Source organism: Danio rerio, chromosome 21 (genome assembly GCF_052040795.2).
Source record: "Danio rerio strain M-AB ecotype USA chromosome 21, GRCz13ab, whole genome shotgun sequence".
NCBI lineage: Eukaryota > Metazoa > Chordata > Actinopteri > Cypriniformes > Danionidae > Danio > Danio rerio.
Window position 1 is genome coordinate 4,457,501 of NC_141041.1, and position 23,787 is coordinate 4,481,287.

Below are 23,787 nucleotides of genomic sequence, written 5' to 3' on the forward strand. Positions count from 1 at the left end.
TAAAGACTGCAGATAAACACATAATTAGCTATAAGATTAGCCTTCTCACATTTTTCATTGGCACGATGATATTTACGTTCCGACAAGGAAACGCGGAAGTACTTTCGTTCCGCTTCTGAGTGTAATTCTGAATGGAAATAATAATAATAATAATAATAATAATAATAATAATAATAATAATAATAATAATAATAATAATAATAATAAAATAATAAAATAATATTATTTATATATTTAATAGGAAATTATTTATACTGTAATAAAAGTATTATTGTTATTATTATTATTATTATATTAACATGGAAAGAAATTATTTATACTTTAATAAAAGTATTATTATTATTATTATTATATTGACATGGTAAGGAAATTATTTGTACTGTAAAAAAGTATTATTATTATTATTATTATTATTATTATTATTATTAGCATTATTATTATTATTATTATTATTATTATTATTTTTATTATTATATTAACATGGAAAGGAAATTATTTACATTGTAATAAAAGTGTTATTATTGTTGTTGTTGTTGTTGTTGTTATTATTATTATTATTATTATTATATTAACATGGAAAGGAAATTATTCATACTGTAATAAAAGTATATTATTATTAATATTATTATTATTATTATTACGATTATTATTATTATTATTATTATTATTATTATTATATAAAGGTGTACTAAATTAAATATCACACATTTTAGAATTATACAGATAAACTAATACCTTATTTTGTCGCCAATTTGAAACCGGCTAAAATAAAGCAATAATAATCATTATGTCAATAATTATTATACTTATATATTTTACGATACTATATATATGTTTATATATTTAAAAATATTATAGATTATTATACCGTATTTTGGGGTTTAATATGCGTAAAAAATGTTTTCTATAAAAGTTTAATTTCTTACTAATTTAAAATTAAACTATTGCCTTTCATTTGTGTACAAATGTTTTCATTTGTTGGGATTAAAAGTCAGGGTTTAGACCGGTTATCCACCAAATAATGCCTTCTTTACTCTTCCGAAGTTGAAAATAAATCAATATACAATATAAAAAATAATTATTAGTTATAATAAAATTAAATAGTTGTTAAAAAACTCAAATCACCCAAACACCTTTAATCAATAAATTTATCTGGATAACTTTAATCCAAGTCGTGTTTGTCATATTATTATTATTATTATTATTATTATTATTATTATTAAAAATCAGTCAGACATAATTTTATGAAGAGGCAAGTGTCGCGCCGTGACTGCTGATGCCATTGGATAATCTATACGTTACGTCTCTCCCTCCTTTTACCCGATTGGTTACCACTGAACACCTTAAAGCCTAATACGTTAATTCCGCTGTCACTCAAAATTCTGCCCCGCCTACCAGGAAATCACAGGTTAGTGTGTGCAATGCGGAATGAAGATGTCCTTCCAAACCAGGAGAAAGTGAGTGTGCGCTGCTTTTTATATGTTTAACATTTAATACCGCATGTAAAGCAGCATCTGTGTGTTTAAACTTCTCTTCATTTTAAGACCATGTGGATGTTTATATGACTGGAAAGTGTCCTACATGGGCTGGTGTGTGTGTATGTGTGTTGAGCTAAGCTAATGTGTTGCTGCTGTTTAAGGACAAGCTCTCATACAGAGACTGTTTATTCACGAGTGAAAGTTTATTATGTTAGCATAATAGTAAAATCTACAAATAACAATGAATTAGCGTAGTGAATTAAGCAGTTACTGTATTGCTAGTGACTTCTGATGTACATGTATGATGGAGTGGCTTATGTTCAGGTCTTATCATAAACTATATTTCCCGAAATTATGATAATATCTCCGTTATTAATATTTCAAAAGAAAGACAAAGCTTGCATAAGGTTTATTTATATATATATATATATATATATATATATATATATATATATATATATATATATATATATATATAATTTATTATATTTATATATAATATTATGTAATATATATAATTATAATTATATATATATATATATATATATATATATATATATATATATATATATATATATATATTTATATATATATAAAGGGCTGCTAGACTATGGGAAAATCATATTCACGATTATTTTGGTCATAATTGTATTATGATTATTTAAAACGATTATCAGTTGAAGTCAAAATTTTTCGAAGTCCTGTGATTTTTTTTATTTTTTTTTTTATAAATATTTCCCAAATGATGTTTAACAGAACAAGGAATTTTTTTTCACAGTATTTCCTCTAATGTTTTTCTTCTAGAAAAAGTCTGGTTTGTTTTATTTTGGCTAGAATAAAAGCAGTTTTAAATATTTAAAAACATTTTTAAGGTCAATATTATTAGCTCCCTTAAGCAATATTTAGATTGTCTGCAGAAGAAACTACTGTCATACAATGACTTGCCTAATTACCCTAATTAAGCATTTGAATCAGACTTTAATCTGAATACTAGTGTCTTGAAAAATATCTAGTCAAATATTATGTGCTGTCATCATAGCAAAGATAAAATAAATCAGTTATTGAAGATGAGTTATTAAATCTATCATGTTTAGAAATGTGTTGAAAAAATCTCTTTCCATTAAACAGAAATTAAGGAAAAGGGTCGCTAATAATTCAGGAGGGCTAATAATTCTGACTTCAACTGTTTATATACGGTTATTTTCCTCCTTGTAAAAAAGGAATTGGAAATAAATACAATTGAATATAAATATGAAACAAACTGTGATTTAAGCATCTTCACTGTAAGAACCTTAAAAGTCCTTCAGTCAAGAGCAGTGAGGGATTTTCATCTTTTGTTGTTTGATTAATGATAAACAGTCGGCTGCAGGAGTATTGTGCGCTGTCACTTTAAGAGCAGTGCCGCTCTGATTAATGGTTTCATCTTCACATGTTTTTTTATTCTTTAAACTCGTTTGTTTATTACACAAATGGGGGTTGATATGAATAATCATTAAACACTGCGTTTTGACAAAAATTTGCATGTATTTGACCATTAATGCTCTAACATTAAGATGACTTTAGATGTGTGTGCTCTGCTCATCTCTGACGCTGAGCGTGCACACACACAACAGCATGTGCTCTTTCGCACTTTTAAACACATGAATGATTTAAATGTACATCAATGAATCAAGCGCATCCTGTGCTGTAAAAGTTACATGACAGTACATGCTTTAAGTCATTTTAATGTGGAAATCGAAACCGAAATTCATATATATATATATAGATAGATAGATAGATAGATAGATAGATAGATAGTAAGGGTGTCACGATCCTCCAAATCCTCGATTTGATTACATTTTCGATTTTAAAGTCACAATTCGATTCGATTTTCGATTATGAATAATTAATTAATTAATGACCAATTAATTATTTGTAGCCTACCGTTTAAACTACCTGACCTGCATGGTCTTTGTTTTACCCATAAACAAATCATACAGTAAATGAATAAAGGCAAGATACACACATAATTACCACCTGTCAATCACTTTTTCTGCGGGACTCGTGAATAGGCAGTGATCTGTGTCGTTATAATGGCGTCGGTAAAAAAAGACGCACAACCAACAGGAACCAGCCAACAGTATCTCAGGTGTTTGCTAAAATGACTAAGTACAAGTGAGTGAAATATTGAAGCAGTCCTCTGACTGCCTGGACCTGCTGTCTCGAGCGCATGGCTGTGTGTGCGTCTGTGTGGTCACGTGATGTGCATTTACAGAGGTAGAGAGGAAGGAGGGCTGCTCAGAAATGCTACACGCCACTGTGGATATCAAATCGTTGTCGTTCTAAAATGCCATTTAAAAACAAAGACAGTGTAAACAGGGCCTGAGTGTGTACTTTTCGCGAGCGGATTTGCAACGGGGGCGGGCGGAGGATCGCGATGCCGGTGTTGTCTATCGGACGAACCGTACGTAATGCGTACATAGCAGAGCTTGCAAAACTGTGTTTTTTTGTCGACAACACGAACGTTGTCAACAACTCACTGGAAATCCAAAATGCTTACACACCGGCGACTTCATTGAAAGAGGAGAGGGTTTAAGTTCTGTCGACGGGTCTCCTGCTTCTGCAGTTTAACAAGCCTGTTTTTTCCCGCTTGGCAAGCCAAGCTGACGTGACATGGGGGCGTGGCAGCATTGACGATTATATTTTTTGATTCGATAATCGAAATTGAGCATAAATTTCGATCGATTTCGATTAAAAATCGAAATCGTGACACCCCTAATATATATATATATATATATATATATATATATATATATATATATATATATATATATATATATATATATATTCATTCATTCATTTTTCATTTTCTTGATGGCTTAGTCCCTTTATTAATCCGGGGTCGCCTTATCCAGCAAGTGCTCTGGGAAACATCCACACAAACATTCAGTCACACACTCATATACTACGGACAATTTAGCCTACCCAATTCACCGGTAATGCATGTCTTTGAACTGTGGGGGAAACCGGAGTACCCGGAGGAAACCCACGCGAAGGCAGGGAGAACATACAAACTCCACACAGAAACACCAACTGAGCCGAGGTTCGAACCAGCGACCTTCTTGCTGTGAGGCGACATATATATATATATACATACATACATATATATATATTTAATAGTACACATACAATTAATAATAAAACGTATAGGTATTAATGTTTCATATAATAAATATGAAAAATAAGATTTTAAATGTGCTAAATATACTTTCTTTTTTATAGAAGTCTTTCAGTGTTATCACTCATGCTTCATTTAACAGAACTTACACAGAGACACCTAATCATACATCAAATAAAATTGTATTGTTTTATGTAAATACCGTCTGAAATTTTTGTCATCATGATTGCGCCATGTTTTATATAAACAGTGTGTCTCGGTGTGTGTTTATTTAGGGAAAGCAATTAACCCAGACCATTAAAACAGTGTGAAATGTGTTCTGCTCTCCAAGGCGATGAAGATGAGCTCTGCTGGAGTTTCTGGATGAACGTTTGTCTGCTGAGATCCTGATTCTGCTGCTCAGAGCTGTCTGCAGCGTCTCGGATGTGACGGAGGGGCGGAGCTGACATGTCATTCAGAAGTGCAGAGGGCGTGTCCATCATGCAGGCCTTGGCCATGACTGTGGCTGAGATACCTGTGTTTCTCTATTCCACCTTTGGGCAGGTAAATACGCACACACACATAAGCAAAGTTTTTTTTTCTTTTTCAAATATTTCCTAAATGATGTTTAATATGATGTAGAATTAATATGATGTAGAATAAAAGCAGTTTTTCATTTTTTTAAAAACTATTTTAAGGTCAATATTATTAGCCCCCTTAAGCAATATATATTTGGCACAGCAGATTTCAAAATTTCAATTCCTTTTTTAGTTTATTTAGTTTTTGTCTTTATTTTATTTCCATTATTCATTCATTCATTCATTCATTTTCTTGTCGTCTTAGTTCCTTTATTAATCCGGGGTCGCCACAGCGGAATGAACCGCCAACTTATCCAGCAAGTTTTTACGCAGCAGATGCCCTTCCCGCCGCAACCCATCTCTGGGAAATTTATTTCCATTATTTTAATCTTTTTAAAGTCCATAATTTGTATCATAACCAATTATATCATATTTTTTGCAGCTGAAATAAAATTAAACTATGAAAATAAAATGAGAATAAATTGAAATTAGGCCAAATTAAAATCGAAGTAATCATTCATTTGTTTATTTTCCTTCAGCTTTGTCCCTTTATTCATCAGTGGAATGAATCGCCAAATTATCCAGCATATGGTTCACACTGTGGATGCCCTTCCAGCTGCAACCCAGTACTGGGAAACACTCATACACTCTCACATTCACACGCAAATACTATGGGCGATACCACTGTCATAAAATGACTTGCGTAATTACCCTAACTTTAGCCTAATTAACCTAGTTAAGCCTTTAAATGTCACTTTAAGCTGAATACTAGCATGAAGAAAAATATCTTCTTTTAGTAAAACTCAAATTGGGGGAAAGAAATATTCTGCGGGGTCTAATAATTCTGACTTAAAGTAGCCGCTGTAATATTGTTCTTGGACTTTAAACTGTCAGCTGTCATTAAAGTGAAAGCTTCTCTGTTTATCATTCATTATGCTGTTTGCTAAGTAAACATCACCATCAACAAATATTTTACTTCTACTTTTTTTAAACGCATTATCTGACTACCTGTTTGACCAGAAAGACATTTTGAGGTGATTAGCAAAACTACATTAAATTAAGCAAAAAACAGTGATTCTACTGCAACTGTCATATTTGTTATAAAAATTGGAAAATGATTCACCTTACACAGTTTTATATTTATCCTTACTATTTTAGCATTTTTTCCTGTACTGTTGCACTGTTTTTGGTAATATTTTAGATTGCTTTTAATATTTTCAGGGTTTTTGAAAAACAATTGTTATAGTTTAATAATAATCATTATTATTTTTTCATTTTAGAGGTTAATAAATCTCTCTCTCTCTCTGTGTATGTATATATATATGTATATATGTATATACACACACACATGTATATATTCGGTACAGCAGATTTCAAATTTTCACTTTCACTTATTTCCATTATCTTAATATTTTACATTCCATAATTTGTATTATAAGCAATTATATCATGCTTTTATGCAGCTGAAATAAAATTAAACTATGAAAATGAAAAAAGAATACATTAAAATTAAGCCAAATTAAAATAAAATTACTCATTCATTTTCCTTCGGCTTAGTCTCTTTATTCATCAGGGGTCGCCACAGCGGAATGAACCGCCAAATTATTCAGCATATGGTTTCCAGCTGCAACCCAGTACTGGGAAACACCCATATACACACACACTCTCACACATACACTACGTTTTTACATCATTTAGTTTAGCCTATTCACCAAGAGCGCATGTGTATGGACTGTGGGGGTAACTGGAGCACCCAGAAGAAACCAACTAGTACTCACTGCAGAGCCACTTAGGCAGAGCTGAGCTCCAGCAAGGGGGAGCTTGAGCTCTAGCTCCTCCTTCCTTGCACTTCTTGTACAATTAATGTCACTGGGGGTCACTGGCACGGTGGCTCAGTGGTTAGCACTGTCACCTCACAGCAAGAAGGTCACTGGTTTGAGTGCCGACAGGGTCAGTTCTGTGTGGAGTCTGCATGTTCATGTTCTCTCCGTGTTGGTGTGGTTTCCTTCTAGGTGCTCCGGTTTCCCCCACAGTCCAAACACACACACACGCGTGCGTGTGTCTGCGTGTGTCTGCGTGTGTCTGCGTGTGTCTGTGTCTGTGTGTGTGTGTGTGTGCGCGTGTGTGTGCGCGTGCGTGCGTGTGTGTGTGTGAGAGAGAGAGAGAGAGTGACTGAGTGTGTTTCCCAGTACTGAGATGCGGTTGGAAGAGCATCCGCTGTGTAAAACATATGCTGGAATAGTTGCCGGTTCATTCTGCTGTGGCGACCCCTGATGAATAAAGGGACTTAAAGCCGTAAAGTAAATGAATGAATGAATAGCTATAATTGTGACACAACTAACTTAGATTGCTTGGAAACTTAGGGATTAAACAGATTTTAGATTAATCTGCGTAAGAATGCAATTAAAGCTGGTTTATGAAGCTTTTGATAAAAAATGCAAAGTAAAACTGCACAAAAGTGATGGCTATTTTAGCCTTTATATCTGTTTCACCCAGAATGTCCTTTGGATTAAAAGTCTGCAACTTGTTCATACATTAAAAACAAATGGCAAAGAGAAGGAATCTAGATACAAAAAATAAATAAATAAATAAAATTCATGAAATCCTAATGTTGGTAAAAGAAACTTGTATAAAATTTACAATTGGGGACCTGATTGCAGAATCATTCACTGCCAAAATCCCATGGATTAAAGTTCAGATTTTCGTTATTTTTAGCGAGGTATAATGATTTCCATTGTTGTTTGGTTGTTGTACTTTGGGTCAATTATTAGATCACAATAATCAGTATATGGACTTATCGCACAACACATGGACGTTACCTTTAATCATTTAAAGTGATGCAATATATATCACCCATACATAAAAGCTAATTTTTTTGCTGATTTCGCAACGTCTTTCTCTACTGGAGGTGTCAGTATCAGTATGGTTAAAAAACACTATAGTATTAGTGTAAAGCCTCTGTTACTTTTTATCTTCATTCATTCATTCATTCATTCATTTTCTTTTCAGCTTAGTCCCTTTATTAATCAGGGGTCGCCACAGCGGAATGAACCACCAACTTATCCAGCACATGTTTTACGCACTTCCAGCTACCATCACTGAGAAATACTTTTTATCTTGTTAACATTTATTATTAATTATTTAGGATCTGCTTTACCACATTCTGATTGCAATGCCTCATTATTAAACTGTTAAAATGACTATAATTCAATTAAATATTCTTAAGAATAAAATATGTTGTGTTCTTGGAAGAGTGTACTTGCATTGTGATGATATTATATTGTCATTATATAATAAGTAGCATAAATAGTCAAAAAGTATCAATAATATTGTTTATCACAATATATTTTGGTGCAATATATCATGCAACAAAAAATAGATATAGTGACAGGCCTATCAATTTTGGCCCACCAACTATAGAACTATACTTACACTACAAATCTACTGGCACATGCACACACAATTATAAATCTGCTGCTTTCATTTTTATGAATTATGTCTTGCTAAACCTTTTACACTTATGCAGGTACATTTAGCATCCGAAAATACACACTTTACTTTAGTCAAACACATGTGTTGCCCACTAATTAAACATTGATAAAATACTGCACACTGATGGAGGAAACCTAGAAGTTCACAGAGTTTGTTTCCTCATGCAGAATTGATTTGAGGATTGAAATTACATTTAGCTGCTTTATTTTAGAGGTTAAGTGAAGGCGGCTAAATTTTAATTTAAAGGGCCGATGGTGCATACAGAATACTGACAGAACAGGGGAGTTGACGTGAACATGAACCTGAAGCTGTGACTTAATTAATTCATTTATTTTAATTTTTTTCTCGTGTTGTGATGCAGTTCCTAGAGAAAAAGAATATTTAATGAGAACAGTGGGTGTGGCTTGTTTTTTCTGCTGCAAGGTGATTGGATGTAGTAAAGTAGGCGCTTCATTCAGAAAGTTCAGGAAAAGGGTGTGGAGAGTTATTACAACCTTACAGACTCCCATATATATATACACTAGATGTCGCCTGGCCTATTGTTGTCTATTGCAGGGGTTCTCAAAGTGGGGGTCGGGACCCCTCGAGGGGTCGCGGGACAATGAAGGGGGGTCGCCTGGTGATTTAAAAAAATCTATTTATTATTATTAAGTCATATAAGAATGACCATATTTTATCAATAACCTACAGAAGAGAAAAAATATAGTCGTTTATAATTACTATATAGTTACTATAGTAGCTTATAGTTACTAGTTCTATTGGATTGCGACCCCAGTGGTAAATACATTATATTAAAGACACAGCAATAGCGTCAGATGCAGCAGATTGATTTTATAACACCAGGTTAAAGTATCTGGCCCATTTACAGCACTGACATTAAACAAAGAATATACCTGGGTGTATTGGTATATGTGTGACATTGCATGCAAGGTTTCTGTTTTCATAACCAGGATATTGGGGGTCGCGAGTCACTGGCATCGTCATATTGGGGGTCGCAGGCTGAAAAGTTTGGGAAGCCCTGGTCTATTGGATGGAATGCGTCAATAGCGCCGCCATCTTGGTACAGGGTAGCGCTCCTTTGAAATGAATGCGGGACCAAGGTACAGTGGAGGACTGTGGCCATCCAAAGCCAGAGATATACACATATACACATATATCTATGATCGGGAGTTTTCCTGGATGTTAATATGCAATTTTTTTTTCTAATTACGAAAATTATAATTTTACATCACTTTTCTACATTGATGGATCAGTGACCGCACGGGCATTCCTGACAAAAAGCTTGTGTTTGTGTGTTCGGAAATGTACTATCCACCCTCCCTGTTAAATTTGATCTAATCATGTCCTGAAACACAGCTCCTCTCCTGCTTTCACTTCTCATACTGACGGAGGGAGCGATTCGTTTGTGAATGAATCTCCGTTATGAACGACTCTTTCACTACCCGACAATAATACAAGTTTCTGGCAGCGCAGCATCTCGTTGTCATATTTCTTTTGCATTGTTTGCTGATTTTATTCAACAAAACTAGCATAAGCCGAGTGTTTAGTGCGAGTTGGAGCTGGTTTGCCTTATGGTGAATGCAGTAAGTGACTGTTATCATCAATAACGTTACCTGTGTAGCACAAAAGTTCATGACATACAAAAACACAAAAAAACTTAATATTACCTATGAAATGTTCGGCTTTTGTGCTTTGTTTTCTTTGTTTGCTCTTTACTACATCCGTAGACGGCGCTAAAGTCCCGCATCTTCACGTAATAACACTGTCTTGACTAGTGCGGTTGAATGACATTTATCCTGGGAGCACTGTACCAATGTGGCGGCGGTATTGACGCATGCTCAGGGTCCCTATGCGATATCTAGTGTATATATCTATGACAGACTCCTCCTGCTCACCATTACTGTCAAAACTGATAACTGGAGGGGGCATAGTGAAGTTTGTTAGCCACACTCAATACCTTAGACAGACCTCATCTGAGAATTAAACTAAAAACAAACTGGTAGTGCATTTTCAGATTTCATTTAAAAACTACAAGACTGTCTGCGCCAGTAGCCTAGTGGTTAGTGCGTCGACACATAGCACTGAGGTGCTCGCAGCGACCCGAGTTCGATTCCTGTCTCGAGGTCCTTTGCTGATCCTTCCCCTATCTCTGCTCATCACACTTTCCTGTCTCTATATCTCGACTGTCCTATCAATAAAGGTGAAAACCCCTAAAAAATAATTATGTATGTATATATATATATGTATATATATATATATATATATATATATATATATATATATATATATATATATATATATATATATAAAGACTACAAGACTACAAACCTTTTTTTTCCCTAATGGCATGCACAGATGAGTTGTTCACCTCAAAACTAGCAATGTGAGCTAATTAAATCAATATGGCTAGTCTTGATTTCATTCGTACATCAAACACAAGCAGACAAACAAATCTCTCTCTCTCTGTTTCTCAGTCTATCTTCTCTCAGCTGAAGTTGAGTCCCAGTCTGAAGAAGGTGCTGTTTGCCACAGCGCTGGGCAGCGTGGCTCTGGCTCTGACGGCTCATCAGCTGAAGAGACGCGGCCGGAAGAGGAAGCAGACCCTTGGTAAAGAAGCACAGAAACCTGTGGGGATCCCAGAACAGCTGCTGAGATCCAGCCGACCGGCCTCGCTCAAGAGAGGTGAGCGGAGTCACATTATACACTGCCTAAAGGGACAGTGACTACAAAACTCACACTCAAGTATTACGTAATATTAAAATCAAAATCAAGCAAAAAATTATTTCAGGGATAGTTAATGTGTCGGTGCTCTTTGGATAGGGGGATTGTCACCCTGATGAAGGCAAGTTTTGCCAAAACGCATGGGTGCAGTGCACAATAGTGCTGTTTTTAAATAATAGCCATGTTAATAAAGACTTCAATTTTTTTCCATGTGCTTTTTTAGTGCCTTGGACTTATGATTTCGTATGTAATATGTTTATCTGTTATTCTTGCTATGAAATAGCCATAAGTTGCTGATCTGGCAATAAATAAACAAATAAACAAACAAACTCGTACTGCGTCCGTGCGTGGTTGCGTCTGTGAGCGTGCATCTGCATGCGTGCGTGTATGCATGCTTATGTCTGCGTGTGTGCGTGTGTCTGAGTGGGTACATGCCTGTGTGCGTGCATCCATTTGCATGCTTGTGTGTGCGTGCGTCTGCATGCGTGCGTGTGTCTGAGTGCGTGCATGAATCTGCATGCTTGTGTGTGCGTGCGTCTGCATGCGTGCGTGTGTCTGAGTGCGTGCATGAATCTGCATGCTTGTGTGTGCGTGCGTCTGCATGCGTGCGTGTGTCTGAGTGCGTGCATGCATCTGCATGTTTGTGTGTGTGTGCGTCTGCATGCGTGCGTGCGTGTGTCTGAGTGCGTGCATGCATCTGCATGTTTGTGTGTGCATGCGTCTGCATGTGTGTGCTTGCATGTCTGTGTGTGTGTGCGTGTGTGCGTGTGTGTGTGTGTGTGTCTGCGTGTGTCTTTTTTAACCATAAATACAGTTTTGCAGCAACGAAAATAAAATGAACCAATAAAAAGTGATTATACTGCAACTGTCGTATTTGTTCATAAAATATGGGATCCATTTTCATTTTTAAATCTATTCTAATTTTATATTAGTATTTTTACCATTTTACCATTTCATTTTGATCCTGTGCTATTGTATTTGTAATTGATAAGATGTTAAATAAAAAAAATACAAAAGAGAAACCCAGTGCTTCATGGTTTGTCGTGTCACCTGTAACATGTTGTACACATATCTTTTCTGTGTTTCCAGGTCCGGTTCCTGCTCGTCAGATGATGAGTCCCAGCACGCGCAGTAATGACACACTCAGCGGTGTTTCATCAATCGCACAAAGCAAACACTCGAGTTCTTCACACAGCATCGCCTCTGTAAGTAAACCACACAATCTTACAGCTTTTCTGTCAACCAAACTATGAAAAGTCTAAGTGGCCGATAACACTGAACGTGCTTTTCTGTTTTGTAATACACTACGGCCAATTTAGTTTATTCAATTCCCCTATAGTACTTGCTTTTGGACTGTGGGGGAAACTTACACGAACACGGGCAGAACATGCAAACTCCACACAGAAATGCCCACTGACCCAGCCGGGGCTCGAACCAGCAACCTTCTTGCAGTGAGACCACAGTGCTAACTACTGAGCCACTGTCTCACCCCATTGTTACATGTAGTTATAACTTGAAACAAGGACCACTGGTCTCTCCACTATCTTTAAAAGTCTCTTTACAACACAAACACTGCTGTCACCTTAGAGGAAATTCTGCCTTTGCTTTCATTTGATTGGAGAATGAAAAAGATGCGACTGATGTAGAGCGTTCTGTGTGATCAAGGCCTAGCTAGCAGTTTTTGACTGTTCTGATTGGCTCCTCCCTCAGATGCGAGTCCCCTCCTCTCCTAACCAATCAGTGAATGCTGGGGCAGCATGGGAGGCGGAGCCTGTGGCTGAAGAGCCAGCAGTCGGAGAGGATGCCAACGCTGAAAACCTCTATCTCATGGGTAAAGTAGTGCATACTGTATCACACTGAAGGAAATTCATACTTTCATTTAACAAGGATGACTTGTAAAAATTAAAGTGCCAAAAAATTGTGACAAATTATATAGATTTGAAGTAAATGCTGTTCATTTGTGTTTATCAATGCATCCTAAGAAAGAAAGGGATGCTGAAAAATTTATCTTTTAAAACCGTTGTACTTTGTAAATTACACTTGGTTGATTTTCTTAAATCTTTTATTAAATGTATATTCAAAACAAAGCAATTTAAACATTTGTCATGCATTATAGTACCGTTTTGTTTTGTTCTGTTGTTTTAAGGAAAGTTGATCAATTGTGCCAGTAAAGACCTTAATAGTTTACACCTTTTCACCTTTATGCAGGGTGGGCCATTTATATGGAGACACCTTAATAAAATGGGAATGGTTGATGATATTAACGTCCTGTTTGTGGCACATTTGTATATGTGAGGGGGCAAACTTTTCATGATGGGTAGTGACCATGGTGGCCATTTTGAAGTCGGCCATCTTGGATCCAACTTTTTTTTTTTTTCCAATAGCAGGAGGGTCATTTGACACATCAAACTCATTAAAAATTTCACAAGAAAAACAATGGTGTGCTTGGTTTTGACATAACTTTATTCTGTTCAATGCTAGCAATTGGTTTTAAGGCCAGTGATTCAGATTTTTACTTGCCCTGTCAAAATTGTCACTGGTCGCACCAAAAAAAAAGAGGTTAATTAGCTATTTTTTGCCATATAGTTTAAATAATGTGTCAAAATGTGTTTATATATATGCTTTCTCTTTTCGAGGTGTCAATGCAGAAATGAACAAAACAATAGGCCTATTACAAAATATTATAAGACGTTATATGAAAATTATGTTATATGAAGATGTTATATTATATGAAAAAAATATCACATGGTAATTTCGGTCAATGTTCCTAGTGATTATTCAATAACAGCTCTATATATATATATATATATATATGTATATATATATATATATGTGTGTGTGTGTGTGTATATATATATATATATATATATATATATATATATATATATATATATATATATATATATATATATATATATATATATATATATATATGTATGTATGTATGTATATATATATATATATATATATATATATATATATATATATATATATATATATATATATATGTATGTATATATATATATATATGTATGTATGTATATATATATATATATATATATATATATATATATATATATGTATGTATATATATATATATATATATATATATATATGTATGTATGTATATATATATATATATATATATATGTATGTATGTATATATATATATATATATATATATATATATATATATATACATACATACATATATATATATATATATATATATATATATATATATACATACATATATATATATATATATATATATATATATATATATATATATATATATATATATATATATATATATATATATATATATGTATGTATGTATATATATATATATATATATATATATATATATATGTATGTGTATATATATATGTATGTATATATATGTATGCACCTGAAACTACCTGAAACTACAGAAACTACATAGACAATTGCCTTCAGATGACCCTAAAGATAAAAGTCTAAGGGGCTCAGATCGGGAGACCTTGGGGGCCATGTTAATATCACCCACCATTCCCTATATATATATCATTATCATTATATTATTATTCATAGAGTAATATTATTATTATTATAATTAATTAATTAAATTTTTTTTATTGACTGTTCTGATTGGCTCCTCCCTCAGATACGAGTCCCCTCCTCTCCTAACCAATCAGTGAACACTGGGGCAGCATGGGATCATAATACTGAACCATTAATTAATTAATTAATTGATTGATTTTGATCAAGTAAAAGCAGCCATGAAGAGTATGAGAGTCTCCAGTAAGGGTGTATGCTGATGCTAGTCTTCTTCTACATTGTCCTTCTTCTTCCTCTTCCTTGTGGTCTTCATCTCCTCCTCCTTTTTCTTCTTCATCTTCATCTCCAGGTATGGAGCTGTTTGAAGAAGCCTTGAGGAAGTGGGAGCTGGCTCTGAACATCAGGCACAGGTCTCACTCTCGTGCTTCGGCCTCCAACAGTCAGGGATCAGAGCTTGTGGAGCGACATTCGGTGAGTCTTCAGAAACATCACCATAGAAGCTAAAGCTAAATAAAAACTCACCAGCTGTGCTTCAATCCTATGATCTGAAGTATGTTTAAAACTGCAAAACTGTAATTCTGCATAAACTATTTGCTAATAAAGCAGCGCTTCCATACAGTGAACCAAAGAGAACAAAATCGGCACAACTGGTGGCGAATATCAGATAGAAAATAGAGCCACTGCGGGCCTTTTTTGTATATATAATAAATGAGTTGCACCTTAATGAACACAAAAGGGTGGCTTTTGGAGGTGTGAGAAGCTCTGAGCGAGATCACTTCTCTTCCTGTAAACTGAACTGCCGCATCATTGAGGATATAAGCGTGCTTCGGTTCAGAAGGCAAAACGCAGCATTAGTGGAGGTCATCTGTGAAGAGGGGAAGGGGGGCGACCATTCTTCGCGCATGGTCCAAGGCAACGGTGCCTAATGAGAGAACGCCCTTTTCATGTTGCTTGGCAACCACTAAATCAGCTGCGTATTGTGCACTGTTGATATTGTTATAACTTTAAACCAGGACCACTAGTCTCTCCACTATCCTGAAAATTCTCTTGACAACACAAACACTGCTGTCACCTCAGAGAAAATCCTGCCTTTGCTTTCATTTGATTGGAGAATGAAAGAGATGGGACTGATGTAGAGCGTTCGGTGTGATCAAGGCCTTCCTAGCAGTTTTTGACTGTTCTGATTGGCTCCTCCCTCCTCTCCTAACCAATCATTGAATGCTGGGGCCGCATGGGATCATAATACTGAACCATTGTGATGACAGACTTTGGCTGAGGGATTTTAGACCAAAACAACATTTCAGGGGCCTCATGTACGAAGACTTGCGTGGAAATTCATACTAAAACATTGCTTACGCACAAAGCTGTAAATGTGCGTACGCAGAAAAAATTCAGATGTAGTAAAACACTGCGTACGCTGAATCCCACGCATATTCTTTGTACATCCGAATGAACGTGAAACTGAGCGCAACATGCACGACCGCAAAACTATCACGAGGGAGACAAGTAGGAATCATTAATAAGTCTGTGCATCATATTTTATTTGCACATTTATTGAATGGAAATGTTTCTGATTCACGCATGCAAATTCATCTTCAGATAGTGTCTTTATAGCAATGTGCGTCCAGCAGATTGCTCCGATTACATTGGGAAAACCGGCGATCGCTGCAAATTGCGCTTTAATGTTTGGCTGGTCAACTGTATGGTATGGAAACCTTACATACCTGCTAGATGAACCCGTCTCATACAGCTGCCATTGCAAAGCTCAAAGACACTTTGTAGAGTGCAATTTAACACAACTACCTCTAGGAGTCGCCAATGGAAAAAAACACACACTCACAAAAAATGTGCGTACGCCAGCCATGAAGCTGGCGTGGAGCTGCGCACATTCCCACGTTCATTTCATCGTTAGTAAATTCAAACGTGAGCGATAATGAGCGTGAAACCTGGCGTATGCAAAGTTTTTGTGCGTACGCAGCGTTGATACATGAGGCCCCAGATGTTTTACAGTGTTCTCAAACACTGCTTTGTCCATAAATGACATCCCATCATGCCTATTTTTGTTATCAGGTCTAAATCACGACTTTTTTTTTTATTTGCATGCTGGAATTTATTCAGTAAATCAGTTTCCATTGTAGTTTCTGCAGATTTTTCTTTCTGTTTTATTTTCTTTATTATTATTATTATCATCATCATTTATTTGTTTATTTTTCTTTGGCTTAGTCTCTTATTTATCAATGGTCGCCACAGTGAAATGGACCATCAACTATTCTGCCATATGTTTTTACGATATGGATGCCCTTCCAACCGCCCAGTACTCGTACTCAACTCACTTTCGTACATTACAGCCATTTTAGTTAGTCCAGTTCACCTATAGCGCATGTGTTTGGCCTCTGGGGGAATCCGGAGCACCCGGAAGAAACCCACCCCAACACGGGGAGAACATGCAAACTCCAGTCAGAAATGCCAACTGACCAACCTGGGACTCAATCCAGCGAACTTCATGCTGTGTGGTCACATTTTTGTGGAACATTTCAAAATGCGCATATAAATAGGTGGATGTAAACATGGCTAATGATGCTTATTGATTTCCAGCCTGAAGTTCGTAATCATCAGTTTGCAGAGAAGCTGGAGACTCTGCTGCACAGAGCTTATCATCTGCAGGAGGACTTCGGCAGCACAATCCCACCTGACAGTCTGCTTGCAGATCTGGGTAAAATATACACAAATCCATGCTAACCAAACACATTTCAGGTTCTTAAAGGAACACTCCATTTTTTTTTTTTTTTTTGGAAATTGGCTTTTTTTCTGCCTCTCCTAGAGGTAAATAGTTGAGTATCACCACCACATAATACTTAATACACACATGCATGGAAACAAAACTATACAAAACAAGTTTGTTGCTAGCGTATGTAAATAAATATATAAAATGTATCATATGCATGTATAATTTATTCTAAATATAAAATTTTTTTTCCACAAATATATGCATGTATTTATGTATAAATATTAAATAAACAACATACACACACTTAAACTGTCAACACAAACTTTTATTTTGTATGCGATCAATCATGATATAGTTTTACTCAGCACTAGTTATTATGCATGTTTTTTGGGGGGGTTTTGCATTTAAAAAATATTGATTGCTTGTTCATGTTAGCAAATACATAAACTAACATAAACTATGAATGTAACAGTTGTTTTGTCTAATTTTAAATCATCCTAAGTTATCCTGAAAATACCTTTTTATTTTATAATTTATATATATATATATATATATATATATATATATATATATATATATATATATATATATATATATATATATATATATATATATATATATATATATATATATATTTGTGTATGTATATATTTATATATATATATATATATATATATATATATATATTTAGACATTTTGTTTATTATTTATTTTTATTTAAATTTTAATATTTTTAATATATATTTTAAATTTTTTTATTTAATTTTTATATATTTATTTTTATTAATGTTTTTCATTAAATTTTTATTTATTTTTACTTATTTATATTTATTTATTTTTATTTATTCATTTTAAATGTATTTTTATGTATTTATTTTTATTTATTATTTGTATTTATTTATTAATTTTTTAATTAATTACTTTTTATTTTTTAAATGTATTTATTCGTTTTTATGTCTTTATTTAGTTTTTATTTATTTATGTATTTATTTAATATTTTTATTTATTTATTTATTTAGTTTTTAGTTAATTATTTTTAATAATTTATTTATTGTTATTATTTTATTTTTGTTTACTTATTTAAATTTTTATTTATTTATTTTATTTAATTTTATTTAGTTTATGTTTTTTATATGACCTTGCGTAATTTGTCCACACAGAAAGTGAAGGCACGCTGATTTTGCCCACTCTGGGAAGTTCACACCCCATCCAGGATGACGATGCCACGACGGTCACATCGGACGACTCGTTTTTCTCTGCTGCTGAGGTCAGAAAACAGTGTCATTGAACCTGCATTTATTCTTACTTGCATTTCTTTGCCATGATGACAGCACATAATATTTGACTAGATATTTTTCAAGACACTAGTATTCAGCTTAATGTGACATTTAAAGGCTTAACTAGGTTAATTAGGCAATTCATTGTATAACAGTGGTTGGTTCTGTTGACAATCCAAAGCAAATATTGCTTAAAAAGAGCTAATAATATGGACCTTAAAATGGTTTATAAAAATTAAAAACTGTTCTTGTTGAAATAAAACAAATAAGACTTCCTCTAGAAGAAAAAAATAATATAGGAATTACTGTGAAAATTTTCTAAATTAAAACATCATCTGGGAAATATATAAAAAAATAATAATAATGAGCTTTCCCAGTGATGGTTGCAGCTGGAAGGTCATCCGCTGCGTAAAACATATGCTAGATAAGTTGGCGATTCATTCCGCTGTGGCGACCCCAGATTAATAAAGGGACTAAACCGAAAAGAAAATCTAATCTAAGCTAATAATTGTGACTTCAACTGTATGTGATGTCACTTCCCTTTTGGTTTTGCAGTTGTTTGAGACGTTTTCTCTTGAGGACTCGTTTCATCTGCTGAAGCCGGCCGCTCTCTATGAAGAAGCTCTGAGTTTGGTGAAAGATGGAGACGTGGCCTGCAGATCACTGAGGTAGAGCATATAAACATGATTAACTCTGCACACTGGATGTTATTGGGATAGTTTAGATGTTCAGCTTTCTCCTGGGATTTGAGGCTTTCCGCTGTAGCTCAGGGAGCAGAGACTGATGGGAACACACACACACACAGTGTTATTTCTGTGTGTCTGTTACAGAACTGAACTGCTGGAGTGTTACAGCGATCAGGACTTCCTCGCTAAACTGCACTGCGTACGACAGGCATTCCAGGTCAGCACTCTCTCACACACCATTACACACACGCACATGCACATGCCCACATGACTACACACGCATGTTGACACGATTAAAAATGGACACAAATGCACACACCATTACACAAACACACAGACACACACACACACAGTTACACGCACACACATTCCCACATGATTACAAATATTACAAATGCACTCATATGCACAAACCCTTACACACACGCACATGCCCCCTTATGGTTATAGATGCACACACACATCCACACGGTTACAAATGCACTCATATGCACAAACCCTTACACACACGCACATGCCCCCTTATGGTTATAGATGCACACACACATCCACACGGTTACAAATGCACTCATATGCATACACAGACACATACATACAAATGATTGCGTGCGCACTAGGGATGGGAAGATTAACCGATATGTATCGATACGCGGTCATGCGCGTGCACGATGCGAGTGCATCGGTTGAGCAGCAGAGGATGAATTAAATTTTGGAAGCAAATCGAGATGCATCGGTTTTTGCGAGATGCATCGATTTTTCCGAGATACAGCTTATATCTTTAATATAGAATGTATTTTTTATTTATTAACAAGTGTTGTCAACCTGTTTTTGGCGCATAATTTAATCGACCTACATAAAGTAAGCCTTAGCAACGGATTTGCGGATGTGCACACACTACAACTCAGTGTATCAGGTGTGCGGATGAAGCTAGTGGTGCGCCCTCAGAAAGCGCGAGAAGCAAAACAAACATTTTATTCCCCACTGAGTTTTAAATCTAAAGTATGGCAACATTATGGATTTAAGGATGGACGACATGACAGGACAGATGCAATCTGCAAAATGTGCCGCGCATCTGTAAAATACGCGGGCAGTATGACTAATCTGATATCTCACTTGAAGCGGCGCCACGGTGTTGTTGTGAAAGCATCTTCCAGTGTTCCTGCATCCTCGGCTTTCGCACTGCTTCAACCAGCTCCAAAAGTGGTGAGAAAAGCATTGCAAGTTTTTTTTTTCCATGCGCAACAGTTCTGCTCGCTCTACGCCAATAACGAATGCTATTGCATTGTTCATCTGCAAAGATATTCAGCCTAGTGTCACGGAGAACGAAAGTTTTAAACACCTCCTCCTGTTAATTTTTATTTAATTATAATAATAATAATATTAATAATAATAATGATAAAAATAATTGGGTGTCACGGTGGCACAGTGGGTAGTTTGACCACCTCACAGCAAGAAGATTGCTGGTTTGTTATATTTTTATTAGCCTGTTGTTTACAGTGACAGTGATGTTTCAACGCAGCATAACACTGCTAGTTCACCACCTTAAGTTTTGAATAATCAGTGGCAAAATATCTTTGTAAAACTTGCTTTCATAGTTGAAAAGTTAAATCACAATTCTTGTTGTGCAATGCTAAATTTATTTATGTTGAAAGAGTGCAAATATATACATTTATAATATATATTGCACTTATACATTCTGTTTATCTTGAAAATACTTAAATAATATGTGCTATATGTTCTGAAATGGCTCTCTACTGTAAACTGACACTCTGGCTCTGAGAGAAAAGCCAGTTTGTAAAAAAAGTCTTGGTTTTGCTTGGTTTATAAATAATCAAACTCATTCAATGGCACAGCATCCTCTTTCACATCATCTCATAAACTTGATCTAATTAGTTAGTGCTGAATTATCGCATCGTATCGTGATATGGGTGTGAATCGTATCGTGTTGCATCGCAATATGTCACAAATGTATCGCTAATATATCGGATCGTATTCTTTGTATCGAGATACGTATCGGATCGGCATTATAGCTTAGATGCCCAACCCTAGTGCACACACATGACCACATGATTACAAATGCACTCATGCGCACACCATTTTACACACACACACACAAACACACACACACACACGTTTGCAAATGCACTCATATGCACAAACCCTTACACATACGCACATGCCCCCTTATGGTTATAGATGCACACACACATCCACATGGTTACAAATGCGCACACACATGCCCACACAGTTACAAATGCACTCATATGCACAAACCATTGCACACACACACACACACACAAATGCCCTCACCGTTACAAGTGCACACACACATGCCCACACGATTACAAATGCATACACCATTACACACACACACTGCCATGATAACACTCACCTACATGATTACACGCATATATATGCACACAATTACACAAACACATATACACAATTACACATACTCGCACTCTCACATGTACTCATACTCGCACGCTGTTATGCACACAAGCACACGATTACGCTCATAGGACTGTTGCTGGTGTGTGTGTGTGTGTGTAGGTGCTGCTGCTGGATGAAACGCACAGAATGTTCTTCATGGAAACAGGGAAGCAGATGATTTCTGGACTCCTGGTCAAAGCCAACAAGGTGATTTCATACAGATTAAAGTCAGCCATGAAATCTAGATACATTCATTCATTTTCTTTTTGGCTTAGTCTCTTTATTAATCTGCGGTCGCCACAGCGGAATGAACCACCAACTTATCCAGCATATGTTTTATGCAGAGGATACCCTTCCAGCTGCAGCCCATTTCTGGCAAACATCCATACACTCTCTTTCACACTCATACGCTACGGCCAATTTAGTCTAACTAATTCACCTTTAGCACATGTCTTTGGACTGTGGCGGAAACCCACGCGAGTGCAGGGAGAACAAGCAAACTCCACAGAGAAACGCCAACTGAACCAGCGACCTTCTTGCTGTGAGGCGACAGCACTACCTAATCCAAATTTATTATTATTATTATTATTATTATTATTATTATTATTATTATTGTTGTTGTTGTTGTTTTATTATTTTATTATTCTTAATATTATTATTATTATTGTTTTATTATTATTTATTTTGTTGTTGTTTATTTATTTATTTATTATTATTTTATTATTGTTTTATTATTATTTATTTTGTTATTATTATTATTATTTTATTATTATTTGTTATTGTTGTTTCATTATTATTATTTATTATTATCAATATTATTTTTTAGTTATTATTGTTTTTATTATTTATTGTTATTATTATCATTATTATTATTAATATGATTTTATTATTATTTTATTATTATTATTATTATTATTGAATATTACAGTATTTAGCTAACTTCTTCAACAACATCTTTTCTCTTATTGGTGGTTTCTGGTATGAGGGTGGAATCAACCTGTCACACATGACATCCACCAAAAGCAAACCACACTCAATCAATTCCTAGTGAACAAAATCAAGCCCCGCCCCTTTATTGTTCTCATTCCAAAACATTTATATAACTTTAAACCCCTTAACTCTTACATGACATTCTAGAATTAAATATTGATAAGAGTCCTGAAATAATATTGATTCGTTTATAATTCATGTAGAACTCTGCTACTATTGTATGCTTTTAATTATTTAAATATTTGATTCTCTCTCTCTCTTTCAATTCAATTCAACTCAGTTCAGTTCAATTCAATTATTGTTTTTTAGCATGAGAAATGCTACAAATGTATTGCCAAAGCGTTTATAAAGTTTACTTTAAAAAGAACAAACATATGTAATGTATTTAAAAAACATGGTAAACACAGTAAATAGTAGTAGTAAAAAATACATTATAAAAAATATGTAAACAAACAAAAACGAAATAAATAAAATAATAAGTCAGAATAAATTGTAAAATTTAATAATTTACATTTTAGGATAAAACAATAATTATAATAATAATGATCATCTTTCTCTATTTATTTTATGTTTAACTTATCTAAATCTCATTTTTTTTACTTTTAATAGTTTAATACATTTTATTTATTAAAAATCCTAAGTCTAATTAATTAAAATCATGAAATGTAACATTTTGTAATGATTGATTGATGCTTTTATTTGTCTCACAGTGGGGAAATTTCTGTGTT

General features: G+C 34.5%; 2 protein-coding genes across 4 annotated transcripts in view; one reads left to right on the forward strand and one right to left on the reverse strand.

The window, feature by feature from the left end:
* Positions 1-76, reverse strand: part of st6galnac4 (ST6 (alpha-N-acetyl-neuraminyl-2,3-beta-galactosyl-1,3)-N-acetylgalactosaminide alpha-2,6-sialyltransferase 4) — an 8,675-nt gene extending 8,599 nt beyond the window's left edge. For 2 of the 3 annotated variants that reach the window (XR_015519689.1, XR_015519688.1), the window contains exon 1: positions 50-76. The gene's annotated coding sequence lies outside the window, so the exon portion shown is untranslated. 3 annotated transcript variants of the gene reach the window in all.
* A 1,328-nt stretch (positions 77-1,404) lies between these two features.
* miga2 (mitoguardin 2) overlaps positions 1,405-23,787 on the forward strand; it is a 28,917-nt gene continuing 6,534 nt past the window's right edge. The window contains 11 exon segments of the mRNA NM_001013557.2: positions 1,405-1,457; positions 4,967-5,178; positions 11,159-11,366; positions 12,495-12,610; positions 13,116-13,236; positions 15,295-15,416; positions 17,541-17,658; positions 18,834-18,940; positions 19,506-19,618; positions 19,781-19,853; positions 22,190-22,276. Of these exon segments, the coding sequence (NP_001013575.1) occupies positions 5,083-5,178; positions 11,159-11,366; positions 12,495-12,610; positions 13,116-13,236; positions 15,295-15,416; positions 17,541-17,658; positions 18,834-18,940; positions 19,506-19,618; positions 19,781-19,853; positions 22,190-22,276 (1,161 nt within the window). The 5' untranslated portion in view covers positions 1,405-1,457; positions 4,967-5,082.